The 15,372-nt window shown below is 41.9% G+C and overlaps 1 protein-coding gene across 2 annotated transcripts in view; it reads left to right on the top strand.

The window, feature by feature from the left end:
* The first annotated feature begins 4,851 nt into the window (after nt 1-4,851).
* LOC133649167 (UV-stimulated scaffold protein A-like) overlaps nt 4,852-15,372 on the top strand; it is a 41,174-nt gene continuing 30,653 nt past the window's right edge. For both annotated transcript variants that reach the window (XM_062046000.1, XM_062045999.1), the window contains exons 1-4: nt 4,852-5,016; nt 7,829-7,953; nt 12,581-12,734; nt 14,152-14,328. In XM_062046000.1, the coding sequence (XP_061901984.1) occupies nt 7,844-7,953; nt 12,581-12,734; nt 14,152-14,328 (441 nt within the window). In that variant the 5' untranslated portion in view covers nt 4,852-5,016; nt 7,829-7,843. The remainder of the gene's footprint in view (nt 5,017-7,828; nt 7,954-12,580; nt 12,735-14,151; nt 14,329-15,372) is intronic.

Here is a 15,372-nt window from a genome sequence, read left to right as displayed (position 1 = left end):
AGCGGCACAGCCAGGGGGGGGGGATGGAAGTAGATGACAGCAGTGTGCCACCTATGGCGGTGGGCTGGACACGGGGGGGGGCCCAAAAGTGGGGGCTCCTGCCATGTTGCTGTCTCTGTCCAGGGGGTGCCTACCGTGGGTCTGGTGGACACAGGGTCATCGGTAACGCTGGTAAGACCGGACGTTCTTCCCAGCAGTACACCACTTGAGCCCACAGCAGTACAGCTACGCACAGTCACGGGCCAGCTAGCTCCTATGGTGGGGAAGGGGTTCCTGTGGTTGTGCGTGGGGGGAAAGCGAGTTCGCCACCTAGTTTGGGTGGCAGACGTGCAAGACTGCTGCATCTTAGGGCTGGACTTCCTCCAAGTCACTGGGTGCCTGCTAGACATGGGGAGGGGTACACTTAACTTCCCGGGGGGCCCTACAGTTGCCATGGGTACCCTAGTTCCCGGGCCCCTGCCCGTTTCACCGCATGCCTCTACATTCTTGTTGCCTCACACCTCACCTAGTTACTACCCCTGCCCTCGCCCTGTCTCCCTTCAGCCAATGAGGGGGGAGACAGAGCTGTGTATTACCCGGGGATGCCAGCCCTGGGCATCCCTACCCACGGGCCCCCACCCGCAGCCAGCACCCCCGGTCATAGGGGGAGGGGTGTGGAGAGAGGAGTACAGGGACTTGGAGAAACAGCAACAGGAGCAGCTGAAACAGCTGCTGGGGGAATTCCAGGGCAGCTTTGCAATGAACGAGAGGGAAGTGGGAAGAACCCACTTGGCAGAGCATGTCATAGACACTGGCTTGGCGCGGCCCATCAAGTGCCACGCACGCCGCATCCCCCTCGCTCGACAGCAGGTATGCGACAAGGCCGTAGATGACCTGCTGCGGGCCGACTTTATTGAGCCGTCCGAGAGCCCCTGGGCGGAACCTGTGGTCATGGTCGCCAAGAAGAAGGCTGGAGATTGGCGATTCTGTGTGGATTACAGATGGCTGAATGAAGTGACCACAAAAGACTCTTACTCCCTCCCCCGTATTGATGAGTCCCTAGACCTAGTTTCCGGCTCCTCGTGGTTCACCACTCTGGACCTTAAAAGCGGGTATTATCAGGTACCCCTTTCTCCTGAATCTCGCCCTAAATCCGCCTTCTGTACTGGCCGGGGCTTGTGGCAATTCAAAGTCCTCAGTTTTGGGCTCTGTAATGCCCCCGCCACTTTTGCCCGGCTTATGGACAAAGTGCTGGCTGGTATTTCCCGTCAAGAGTGCCTGGTGTACCTAGGCGACATCTTGGTACATGGGCGTTCTTTTGAAGCAGCCCTGGGGTCCCTGAGGAGAGTCCTGGAGAGGATTCGAGCAGCGGGCCTTAAACTGCACCCCGAGAAATGCAGTTTCATGCGGCGGGAAGTAACTTTCTTGGGACATGAGCTGGGGGTAGATGGCATTGGCGCCATGGGGGAGAAGGTGCGGGCTGTGAGAGATTGGCCCGCCCCTCGGGACCAAGGACAGCTGAAGAGCTTCATTGGGCTTGCCTCGTACTATCGGAGGCACGTGCGGGGTTTTGCTACAATCGCCGCGCCCCTATATCGATTGCTGGAAAAAGGCAAAGACTTTGTGTGGTCCGAAGGGTGCCAGGAGGCATTCTGGGGGATGAAACGGGCCTTGTGTGAGGCCCCGGTACTCGCCCCACCTGACCTCGCCCTGCCCTTCTTACTGGACACTGATGCCAGCGGAGTTGGGGTGGGGGGTGTACTTGCACAGCCGTGGCAGGAAGGGGAAGGGTGGTGGCATACTTCAGCCAGAAACTCAACAAGTCGGAACGGAACTATTGTCTCACCCGCCGAGAACTCCTTGCAGTGGTGCTCTCTATCAGACACTTTAAATATTACTTGTGTGGCCTCCCCTTTGTGATCAGAACTGATCACTCTGCCCTCCAGTGGCTAATGACTTTCCGGGAGCCGGAGGGGCAGGTTGCCAGGTGGGTGGAAGAGCTGCAAGGATACAACTTTAAAATAGAACATCGGCCAGGTGCTCGCCACTCCAACGCGGACGCGCTCTCGCGCCGGCCGTGTGCAGCAGACGGATGTCGGTACTGCGAGCGCAGGGAAGCCCGGGAACAAGAGCGGCGGGCAGAGGGCGCTGAGTGTGCGGCCGTCAGTCAGGCCTGATAACGTTGTCTGCGGAGAACTACAGACTGTGACGAATGATGACTGGAGGCGCACGCAGGTGGAGGACACAGACCTTCATCCTGTTTTGCAGTGGGTAGAGGCTCGGCAGCGCCCGACTTGGGAGGCGGTGGCACCATTCTCTAAGGCTACTAAGGGCCTGTGGGCCATGTTTGACTCATTGCGGGTGTCCCAAGGCGTGTTGCAGCGGGCATTTAAGGCCGCGGCCACGGGGGAAGAACAGTGGCAGGTGGTGGTGCCAAAGGGACTGCAAGGGGCAGTGCTTAAGGCAGTGCATGGGGGAGGTGGGTCTGGACATTTCGGGGTCGCCAAAACACTCAAGCGGCTGCGACAGGGGTTCTATTGGGGTCGGCAGAAGAGAGATGTGGAGGACTTCTGCCGCCGCTGTGACCCTTGCGTTGCCCGCAAAGGCCCCACTGGGCGCTCACAGGCACCGCTCCAACAGTTCCCAGTGGGGTGCCCCCTAGACAGGGTGGGGATTGACATTACAGGGCCGTACCCACTGTCTGACAAGGGGAACCGCTATGTCCTTTCCGCCATAGACTATTTCACCAAGTGGCCAGAGGCATACGCCATTCCCAACTAGGAGGCAGAGACCATTGCTGATGCCCTGGTGGAGGGCATGATAGGTCTGTTTGGCGTCATGGCGTCTCTGCACAGTGACGGAGGCACAAACTTTGAGTCCCGGGTGTTCGCGGCCTTGTGCGAGCGCCTGGGCGTTCACAAGACCCGCACTACCCCATTGTACCCTCAGAGTGATGGGTTAGTGGAGCGGTTCCATCGCAACCTGGGAGACCAGCTCGCCATTGTCACCTCCCGCCACCAGCATGACTGGGACCAACACCTACCACTGGTGCTGATGGCGTGTCGCTCTGCTGTCCAAGAATCCACGGGGTGCACACCGGCGCTTCTCATGCTAGGGAGAGAGATGCGCACACCAGCAGAGCTGGCCTTTGGCCGCCCACCGGATGCCCCGGCCTTCGCTGCAGGGCCAGAGTACGCCAGGAAATTACAGGACCGGCTGGACTCAGCCCACAGTTTCGCTCGGGAGCAGCTGCAGGAAGCTGGCATCAAACAAAAGCGCTACTATGATGTGACGACCCGAGGAAGGGACTTCGCGCCAGGCGAGTTGGTCTGGGTCTACAACCCGATTCGGAAGAAGGGCCGCAGTCCCAAGCTGGACAGCAAATGGACAGGACCCTGTAAGATACTCCAGAAGCTGGGAGAGGTTGTGTATCGTGTCCAGCAGCCCCCCCGGGGAAGGAAGGTGGCCCTCCACAGAGACAGACTCGCCCCCTACCGGGGGGGTCCCCCTTCCCTTGCCTCGGATACACAGGTGACCTCTCCCTTGCCCGCCCAGCCCTTTACCAATACCCCGCTTACGCCCCAGGGGGAACCAATTTCCCCACTCCCCTCCTCCCCCGGCCCCTCCAGCTCCCTCCCGAGGACTGGCACACCCGACCCAGCTGCCCCCCTGCTGGGAAATGGAAGAGAGCGGCCGAGGCGGATGAAGAGGCCTCCGGACCGCTTGCAAGACTTTGTGGTGTCCTTAGACTGAAGGGAAGGGGGGTGGGGGGGTTTGTGAACCCGCTTTTGTGTGATGTGAGGGTTATGTTGTTTACACTGTTTTGTTTGCACTAATGGGTTGCTCTGTTTTACATGCTGCTATGGTGTTGCCAAATGTTGCCTTACGGGTCAGTCCTCGAGGGCGAGGACTTTTTGTAAGGGGGGGGGGGGGGGGCGGGTGATGTAGCGGCTGGCTACGGGGTGTTAGCCAATGGCTTTGGCTGGGGGGCGGGACTTCCGGGGAAGTTAGGGAAGTGACGTTGTTGACAGGAAGTGTTGGTTCGAGTTTTGCCGGAAGAGGAGATAGACGCATGTTGGAGCTGTTGTGTGCCTTAAATGCATCTTGTACAATAAATGCAAGATAACTGAAGAAGTCTCTGAGCCTACATTCCTGAGATTATTACAATATATATGTCTTGGATAATTAGGAATACTGTATTATTTCATTTAAATTGTGGATAAAACAACATATATTATCTATTGTAAGACGTCAATGTAATAGCTCTCAATCCACTAAATAACTACCCCGTTTTAACAAGTTAAATGTGTAACAACCAGTATACTAATAAATAGATTAAATAAAAATGAATTTTAAAAAGCAGCTGAGATAGGCTCCATCACCCCCGCGACCGCGAACGGCACAAGTGGTAGAAAATGGATAGATGAATGATTTGCTGACATGATTTGTTTGTGTATATCACGTGACCACAGAGCTGACGCAGGGAAGCTTCCTGTTTGTATTGACGTCACACACAAGCAATTTATCATGTAAATATTCTCAGTCATTTACCTTCTTTTTCTTCTTCTTCGAAAATATAAGTACCTACATAAAGAAAATAAACATCGTATGCACTGAAACAATAGTCAGCTGAAAAAAATCGATCTTTTTTTTTTTTACTGTACTTTATTTACATCGAATATATCAACTCACAATACTTCCAGTTGTAAAGTGTACTTTTTGTTAGCCTGCAGATATAGATTTCAAGTGAAGTGCTTCGTTTCAAAAACATTTATTAAAAAATTGACAATTTGACTCGCACATGACGTAACAGAAGCGCCGTCGAAAAAATGGCGAAAAAGGAAGTGACATGTCTTACGCATGCGTGCACTGATAGTGTGTTCCGGTGCGGAAAAACAAGAAGTGGCAGGAGAATAACAAGGACCAAATTTAAAGGATTAATCTGGTTTTCTACAGTGAAATAAGCAATTTGATCTACAATACAAGTTGTTTAACTGCTGCGAGTTCAATGTCCTAACACGCTGCCAGTGCGAGCAGGTAAGATGACGTCTTTGTTTACGCTGCTGCAATGTAAAAACAAAAATCTTACCTGTACTGTGCACACTCATTTATTACATGTGTACAGCTCCACTAATGGACATTGGAGTGTTACTTTCAAAGGCAACATTAAAGTATTGCTAGAAACATAATTTTATATGCGACTTTATTGTGTTATATGTATAATACATGTTCCAAAAAGAAAAAAGCATAAAACACCACCAGAATTAGAGATATTACAAGTCAAAGTGATGAAGCTTAGTGTTACGCTCATGACTTGTTGTATCTAAACATTACCCTATAAGATGAAGGCAATTGCATTTTATTGATATTTGAAATGTATTCAATGTTTATAAATGAATATTTAAATATACTAAATGTAAAAAAGGGAATAAATATTCAAAATAAGATCATTAAATAAAATCTAGTTTGTAAAAGTTTCAACTACAATTCTAAATAAGATGTCAAAACCAAACTGAATTTAAATACACACAGCTTAAAGATTGATCAATACCTATTTAAATTTAGTAATACATAAATATTTATCAAAATATAAAAGTAATATACCTGAACAGAACGCTCATGATGGTTACACCAAAATGTAACGCTATGAATCGCGTTTTTCTAAGTTTTTGGGGCATTTTTATGCTATTTCCAAGCATCTCCTTTTTATTATCGTTGATTTTAAATGGTCAAACTAATGCATATAAAATATGCATGCCCTAGTAAACAAAAAAAAAAGTCATATTTATTTTGATTGTTACATTTTGAAGTACATTTGTGCAGGTGGGTGCAAATGTACCCATTACCAGAGCTGTACACACATATATTCCATCTCACGTCACCTTACGTACCAAGAGTGAAATTAATAAAGAAAATCAAATACATACAATACAACGTTTAATGCATAATATAACACAACGTTAAACTGTTTATACATTGAATACACAATAAAATACAACTTTAAACGTATTATATGATACACGTTAAATATTACAAAAATTGTATATAATATAACTTTGAATACATAATATAATACAAACATATCGTACTATGAACATACAACATTAATGTCTTGGCAGACAAAAACAATCATACTGTACATGTACAATGTTGTATAAAGTACCAGGTGGAAACATAAGTCATTTATTCATATATTTCATATAGAACATGCTATATATACATTATATTTTCTTGTTTTATTTACATGACAGAATGACATGTCTAACGCATGTGTAGGAGCAATCATTAAATGTCTTTATTTTGTTTGGTTATGTTGGAGTCTTTTTTTTTTTTATTGAATTCTATTATGAAAGTTTCTGTAATGTAACTGTGGAGGTAGTCCAACCACACTCTATGGAATCTTTGTTTTTTAACCAAATACTCCTAACTAAACAGAGCAAAACATACAGTGGTACTTCAGTTTTGTTGATGTGAATGTGAAATACATATGATTAAAGATAAGGAAATGGATGAATGAGCATTTCAGTTTTACATTTATTGAAGACTCTTGTTGGTAAAGACGGCAATGAGAAGAAAGGCTTTGTACTTTACGACCATTGAATTCAAAAATGTTTCTCCCCTTCTTTATCAAAGTGCTGGCACTCATAACTTTCTTTGGATTTTTTTGCAGTCTTGCTCAATAAAAAAAAAGTACACAGACTGAATCACCAACGCATGGATTCTTTGTTTGGACACTCCATTTCACGCAAGGATAAGCGCGGTCAGACTAGTTTATTGTACACAATGTGTGGACGTGCGATAACCATTTGTGAACCTGAGAAATGCGTTTGCCAAAATGTTAGTTAAAAAGTGTGACATATGAAAACAGAGGTACCACTGCACTTGTTTAAAAATGTGTAAAACACAGTGGTGCAATACCACAATATGATTTATTACTATCATATCAGTGCTCACATGTACGTATCTTTATACTATTCCAATAATGATAAACTTCAAGTGCTCCCTGTTGACATTATAATAAAGATACATTTTAAATGCAAATATAAGTGAAGTCACTGTACTACAGTAGTACAGCCATTAAGAGAAATTAAATGTGTTAACATTAGAAATAAATTAATATGTCAACTGTCAATATTCAATTACACTTTTACTTGATTCAGTATTGAATACTTTGTCATAGTTTATGTAGTACATTTTTTATGTGCAATTAATGTGAGATCTTCCATCCATCCATTTTCTACCGCTTGTCCCTTTCGGGGTCGCGGGGGGACATAAGGAAGAGCCTATCTCAGCTGCATTCGGGCGGGAGGAAGCCGGAGTACCCGGAGGGAACCCACGCAGTCACAGGAAGAACATGCAAACTCCACGCATCTAATCGTGTATTAATACTCCGAGAGACTTATTTTATGAACTACCATCAATGTGAACACCATCTATCTGTAATTGAGCTGGACTATTAATTTTGCAATTACAAATAACTTTATTTTATTTGTTTTACATTCATTCATCATTTGTTAGCATCCAACAACTTCTTTTTAAATTGAAACATATTGACCATTATTCTCCTTATTGGCTCCCATACATTCTCACAAGTACAAAACTATAAGTTTTGTCTGCAAATGTAATTTAAATACTTTGGAGACATTGTTATTGATACAAAAACTCAACCGTTTTGGACCCGTGGGACGCCACGCGCAATGTCCAAGCTGATTTTAATGTTTGTAAATTATTTGATTACAAGCTGTTTTCATTTTTTATGAACAATTTATTTACAAGGTGATTTCATATTTTATAAATGCTTCATTGAGTTTGCTTTACATGATAAAAGCACAAGTGTGTGATTGTGCAGGTGTCCCACAAAGCCATGGAGTTGTCTCAGAGGGACAGGCTGTCTGAGCTGGTGGAAGAAATTACCACCTCTGGTCAGACGGATGTCAACAAGCACAAGATGAAGGAAGTCAAGAAAATATGCAAGTAGGTTACAGCCAGAAGATCATGTAATCAAGACACCTAAATATCCTCTCTCATTTAAAAAGTGTAGTAATGTTTACTTAATAATAACAAGTCTTACTAAATCATGAGAAGTTGAGTCTGATTTCATTTCAAACATAAAAAAAAAACTTTGTCTTTGTACACAATATATCAGAAATATCTAGTTTCAATATGATCCATAGTAACTAGGGCTGCACCAATAATAAGTTAACTAATGTGAATAATTATAAAATATATTTTTTTATTAATCATGGATATACACAGATTAATCATGCAATTTATTTTGACTGTGTATGCTCCTTTACCTTAACCAGGGATGGTTACTTGAAAGACGATACAGGTTCTTATATGGTCAGTGATCAGGTCAATGCATATGTCAGTGCAAAGTTGAGTGAAAAGGTTCTTACCGGTGTGTTTGCATGCAATGTTACCTTCTAATTACACCCCGACTGGACATTAAATGAAACTGTTACTATGTTTTGAGCAAATAAATCTAGTGCATTCAAGTAGCCTAAAACATTTTTTAAAAAATCCTGTATTACATTCTGACAATACATTTGCATTTGTGTTTGAGGCCTTTTTAAGTTCATTTAAATTAAGCAAGCAATGAATAGCCTGTGATTAAATGTGATTTAAAAAAATATACCTTGGCAGCACTAATAATAACATTGTGTGTTAAACATACTTGGCCAATAAAGCTGATTCGGATTCTGATAAAATAATAATAACATTTAAATGATTTACCACCTGTGATTGTAACAGTACGGTACTGGAATGACTTGATTACTTGTAGCTGTAAAAGTGTCACGCAATCTGTTGTGTTGAAAGATTAAGAGTGGGTTTATTGCATTAGTGCTCGCTAAAAGTGTTGTAATGGCTATTATGACAGACCAGCTAATTAAAATAGTTAAATTGTTCAGGTTTTTAATGAATAAGACATGTAGCTATATAAGAATAACATATTTGTGGTTTATAACATGAACTATGAATAATAAAACATTGAACATAACAGAGTATGTACACATTGTTTACTTCCTAGACAACATCCTCCACATAGTTTGCAATCAAGCAAAAACACCACAAACAAACAAACACTGACTCACCCTACTTTGTAAACAACCCCCCCTCTCAGATTTGTACCAAAGTCTAGTCACTATAGTAAACAACATCTTCATCACTGGAATTGTCAATGCTTTCAATAACATTGCAGTTAATTCCACAGTTCAATACGTAATTCATGTAACAGCATGATTGCAAAGGCAAAACAGTGACATCTACTATACCTAAATCTTGTCTGAATGAAAAAAAAAAAAGAATAAAAAAAATAAGAAGACATAATTAATCTTTTCCAGCTAGAATTGCAAATCATTTGTTGGCTACATCTTCAATGTCAATCAATCAATCAACATTTTTATTATATAGCCCTTAATCACGAGTGCCTCAAAGGGCTTCACAAACCACAACGACATCCTCGGATCTGAACCCACATCGAGGCAAGAAAAAACTCAACCTAATGACAAACCTTGGGAGGGACCGCAGATGTCAGGGACTCATTTATACTCTAGCCTTTATATAGACCCCTTTTTCAGACCAATTGACCTGCCGCTTCTCTTTTCTGCTCTGCCCCTCTCTCCTGCGTGGAGAGGTTATCAGGGGGCCCTGGATCGGTTTCCACGGAGAAGGCACTAGCAAGATTTAAACAATAATTTAGAGACATTTGGTGTAGTTTTTTGGTTCAGTTTATGTGGTGATCAATTAATTAGTCAGCTGGTTGTGAGAATGTACTGTGTAATGCAAATTACACCTTCGGTTGAAAATAGCTAACTGTGCATTTGATATTATATTTTTTAACTTTCTGATGTATGGATCTTCATATTCATACAAGCTATTGTGCTCAAAATACTGACTCCTGGAGCTCAGTTAGGGCTTGTAGTTTATTCGTGGTGAATGGCGGTTTCTAACCAAAATATACTATTTCTACCGTTTGTGCCTTTCGCGGTCGCGAGGGGGCTGGATCCTCTCCCAACTGCATTCAGGTGGAAGGCATAGTACACCCTGGACAAGTGGCTACCTCATCTCAGGGCCTACACAGATAAACAGTCAAGGATTCACATTTACACATTAGCGCCATTTCAGTGTAGGCCAATCAGCCTATTTCCAAGTGCAATTCTTTGAAGGTGGGAGAAGGCCAAAGTACCTGGAAATAACCCAGGCAGTCACAGGGAAAACATGGCAACTCCACACAGAAAGACCCAGAGCCCTGGAATCAAACTTGGGACGTTCTCGCTGTGAGGCACGAGCGTTAACCACCAGAGGTGTGGACTCGAGTCACATGACTTGGACTCGAGTCAGACTCGAGTCATGAATTTGATGACTTTAGACTCGACTTGACAAAATGTAAAGAGACTTGCAACTCGACTTAGACTTTAACATCAATGACTTGTGACTTCACTTGGACTTGAGCCTTTTGACTTGACATGACTTGCTACTTTCCCCAAAACCCAAATCTTAAAAAGTTATTTGGGAGCGCTCCGTATCTTTCATTTTGTACGTGTCTGTCTGTCTATCAGCGTGTGTGCTGCGTGTCAGCGTGTGTGCTGTCAGTACAACAGCCAATCAAATTAGTTATACGTTGTTTTCATCACACAGCATTCATCCAATCAAATTGCAGGACAACCACCGAACAAGAGTTGTCAAACAATGCGGCAGAGAGAAACAATTACGCCAAAGTTGGTTTCGTTCGGGTATAAAAACTACGACTTGGTCAACAAAAAACGAATTGCGTATGCAAATCACGCAGTTCGAATATTACAGACGGAGACGCAACAACTTCCAACTTCCAACTTCGTTCGACATTTGAAGTTGCACAAAGAAGGGTAAGTTTTGAATGTAAGCTAACGTTTATTGGCTAAGTAACATGACTTTTATTTGCTGTGTAGTTAAATCAGTGAGGCTGTAAACTCACTGCTAACGTCATAACCATAGACATGTTTTAAGGGTACGCAGCATCGAGCGCTACTGCCTACTGGCGCAGACGAGACGCGGGGCCGCCATCTTGGAGTGGTGATCCGCTCCACTCAGTGCAATTCATTTGTCAGGAGCAATGAACTGTCAGCGCATTTAATTCATTTTACCTCACTGAATACCACTGATTTTCACGCGGTTTTTTGTCATACGTGTAGCTATGATAACGGACACATGTTTTGGCAAGTTTTATTATTCATAGTTTGCTTAACAGTAATATAATATTCTTATACGCTATAAGTGACCAGACGTCCGAGATCAAAACTGGGAATATAATCCCAGAGAAGGGGGAAAAAAACGGTAAACTATTTTTAAATTGAAGAAACAATATGATTAGGTTATATATACATGCGTATATCCTACATAAACAATGTATGAATACATTAGATATCTATATATCTTAGGGACCTATAGACTGTATCTCTGTTGCTGCAGCAGCAGAGAGTTTATTCTGTCTTGACACTTTGTATTGATATGTTGTATTACATTCTTCCCTTAAATGATCATGTTTACAGTGATTGTTATGTATGTATTTTTTATGTATGTCGCTTTGGATAAAAGCGTCTGCCAAATACTTAAACATATATAAACACCTGAAAGTCTTTATATCAGCTAAAACCACCAATTTGTTTCACTACATTCAGAACAAAACCAAATGCTGTTTTACCCAACAATGTTAGTATTTGAATATTGTTACTTAAAGACTTATTCCTGGTTACAATTATACTGTTAAGAAAGTATTGTCTTATATTTTGCCTAAAATGAGAATGCATCATAATCAGTGGCGGCTGGTGAATTTTGTTTTAGGTGGGGCTGAAAGTTTGTAAACCAAACCCCTGTAGGGGCGTCATCCTCCAACAGAAGATTTATTTGTGATTTTCACATACAAATATTGAAGATCTTTGCTCCTTCTCAACTCTGTGGTAATGTTATTTTCATAAAATACAACCAATAGTATGTTAATGTTTGTTTTTGCAAATGTGTTTATTCTGTAAAGGAATGAGTTAAATGTTTAAAATTGTTTAAACTATTAAAATTACTGTTAATAGTGCTATTATGAATTGCAATGTCAGCACTATTTTTTTTCTTGCAATTTCAAATGCACTTGTTTTAATAAATAAATACAGCATTTTAAAAGCATACACAATCTGTGTAAAAATATTAGTCTGTGGTTAAAAGGACTTGAAAGGACTCGAAACTCAAAATGCAGGACTTGGGACTCGACTTGAGACTTTCCAGTCTCGACTTTGGACTTGACTCGGGACTTGCCTGTCTTGACTCGGGACTTGACTCGAGACTTGAGGGCAAAGACTTGAGACTTACTTGTGACTTGCAAAGCAATGACTTGGTCCCACCTCTGTTAACCACTGCGTCACAGTCCTGCTTGATGTTACAATACTACAGTATAATCACAAGGGAAGCTAAAACAAGTGAGATTGATAATACAATAATGTGATTTCCTGCTTTTTTAAAATTCCTTTGCTATTTGTCATTACTTGAATCCATTGGAGGTTGTTCTCTTAACTATACTTTCTATTAACTCCTCGTTTCAATGAACTATTGCTTTTATTTATTTTTTTATTAGGGAGTCAAATGACTGCATTGATCACGTGTACCATACAATCATGTCCCAACTCAACCAAGACCACGCTGAGATCCGCCTGTCAGCCTTTCAGCTGGCCAGTGAGCTCTTCACCAGGTCCCATCACTTCAGAACTCTTCTAGTGGACAACTTCCAGGTACTGCAAATATTTATCTTTTTCATTTCAAAAACACAAATTATGGGGTGTCCAAAGTTTGTCTTGTATTGGCACATTCTACAGACAAAATAAACATATCCCGGATTAGAACATTACACCAAAAAAGGGAACCGGCTCAAATCCCCCAAAATGGGACTTGATAACCAAAATGGCCGACGACCCATGGGTCTTACTGTACATAGTCTTTGATGATTTCCATTCGTCCTGTCATGATGAGAATGTTTACACATTGCTAAATATAGTAAGCCTTCAAAAAAATTGTAGTTGGCGTAATAATAACAATATTAGTAAAGAATAGTACCAGTAATAATAAATATGGCAACAGGGTTGGAATACATTTTACACTAATTAGCTTTTTTTTTTAACTTATAACACAAAGCGAAGATGTTTTTAGATACTCTAGCATGTATTGATTTAACTACATGTATTATTTTAGTATCTTTTAATGTACAAAATGTATCAAATGGCCCCTCATGCTTTATTATTTCAATATATGGCCCTCGCTAGAAAAGGTTTGGACAACACTGCACAAATGCAATTATTATGTCAAGCAGTGTACCATATGATACGGTATACGATATGATGTGTGTTATTCAGATACGATATAGATTGATATTGAATGGAACAGGGGTTGGCATCCTTTTAAAACAAAAGAGTAATTTGGTCTCCTCTTCCACTTAAGAAAAATAGTGTGTGTGAAGGCACAAAACATAACACAGCTAATGAATGTTTACTCTAACAGGAAAAGGCATCTTTCTTTGCGGAATTAAATTTTTTTCTCCCGAAATTGTTCTATTTTTGCGACGTGTTGATGGTTAGCCTACTGCGGGGGTCACACATTTTAGAAGCTGACGAGTCTTTCATTGCACACACACACCTCCCGTTTCCTTGTCTTTCTTGCACTCATCCAGTCAGGAAACATTCATGGCCTTATAGACAGACAAAAATTATAGAAAGTATATCGAAATATAGAGCCTTTGTGTGTTTGCTTTTATACACCAACACAACACTTTCTCAACTTGAGTTCTACACATAGATATATATATATACAGTATGTTTCAGAGATAATAAATCATTTAAGTAACATCAACAGTTTCTTAAAATGTCCTATCATACATTGCCAACTTTTCATACGTCTGTATATGTTTTTTATGTTGTACTACATGATGTACAAGTGCCATATTATGAGCTTTCTGTGTTTTTAAATCATCCCTGATTTTATTTATGCACAATACTGTGGACCGGTGTACACCTGTACTTTATGGTTTTAATCCCACACAGGTCACTATTTCTTTTTGTGTTTGTAAAAGTACATATGTACGATGCAGATGGTGATAAGCAAGATAATATCTAAATCTTAATTTGGCCTTCATAAGTTTTGCTTTCTCTCTGGCAGGAGTTGTTGGAGTTGACAGTGGAGACCAACTTTGAGCGCCCCCTTCCTGCTCCTCAACCAGTAGCCAGAAAACTAAGGTCCCTTGCTGTGCAGACCATCCAGTCCTGGCAATCCTCTTATGGCTCAGCATATAAGAAGTTGGAACTGGGCTACCACTTTCTCAAACAATTTAAAAAGGTGAGTGAGCCTGAGGAACATGTAAAAATACAGTACAACCTGCGATAAAGACAAAGTTTTTAAGGAAATCACTGACACATTTCAGTTTGCCAAAGCATTGATTAAAGCAAGCTACTTCCCTGACAACCTAATTGACGTTTTGCAAAAAAATAGAAACATCAAACAGATACAATGCGCAAAACGTCGGGCTGTCGGTTGGACACCCTTGGTATATACCAGGGGTCGGCATGCTCTTTGACCACTCTGATGCGGCTCAGCTGCATACTTGCCGACCCCCCCCCCCCCCCCCCCCCGATTTTCCCAGGAGACTTATGGATCTCAGTGCCTCTCCTAGATGACTCCCAGGGCAAATATAATCCTATTTTCACTCTAATTACTAAATTAACGGCGTGCCCTAATTGCACTGCAGTAATTGTCCTCTATAGCATTTACAAACAGCGTGCCAGCCCGGCTACATGTTGTATGTAGCTTTTACTTGCACACAGGCCTCATGTTTATTTTAATTTTATTTTATTTAAAGGGTTTATTTTATTTTATTTATTATTATTATTATTATTATTTTTATTTTTATTTTTTTAAATTTTTTTTTTGGTTTTTGTTTTGTTTTAGTGTATGTATGTGTGTGTATATGTGTGCATATGTATATGTATGTAGGTGTATATATGTGTGTGTGTGTGTGTATGTGTATATGTATATGCATGCATGTGTATGTATGTGTATATACATATATGTATGTATATGTGTATGTATGTGTGTATGTAAGCATAGTTAGTCATCAGCCACACAGCTTACACTGACGGTAGACGTATAAAACAACTTTAACACTGTTACGTTACAAATATGCGCCACACTCTGAACCCACACCAAAAAAGAATGAAAAACACATTTCTGGAGAACATCCCACCGTAACACAACATAAACACAACACAACCAATACCCAGAATCCCATGCAGCCCTAACTCTTCCGGTCTAGATTATACACCCCCGCTATCACCAAACCCCCCCACACATTAACCCCCCCCCCCTTCCGTGCGTCGGTTGAGC

This window comes from Entelurus aequoreus, linkage group LG04 (genome assembly GCF_033978785.1).
Source record: "Entelurus aequoreus isolate RoL-2023_Sb linkage group LG04, RoL_Eaeq_v1.1, whole genome shotgun sequence".
In the NCBI taxonomy this organism is placed as follows: Eukaryota; Metazoa; Chordata; class Actinopteri; order Syngnathiformes; family Syngnathidae; genus Entelurus; species Entelurus aequoreus.
This window is presented reverse-complemented; position numbering and strand designations above follow the sequence as displayed.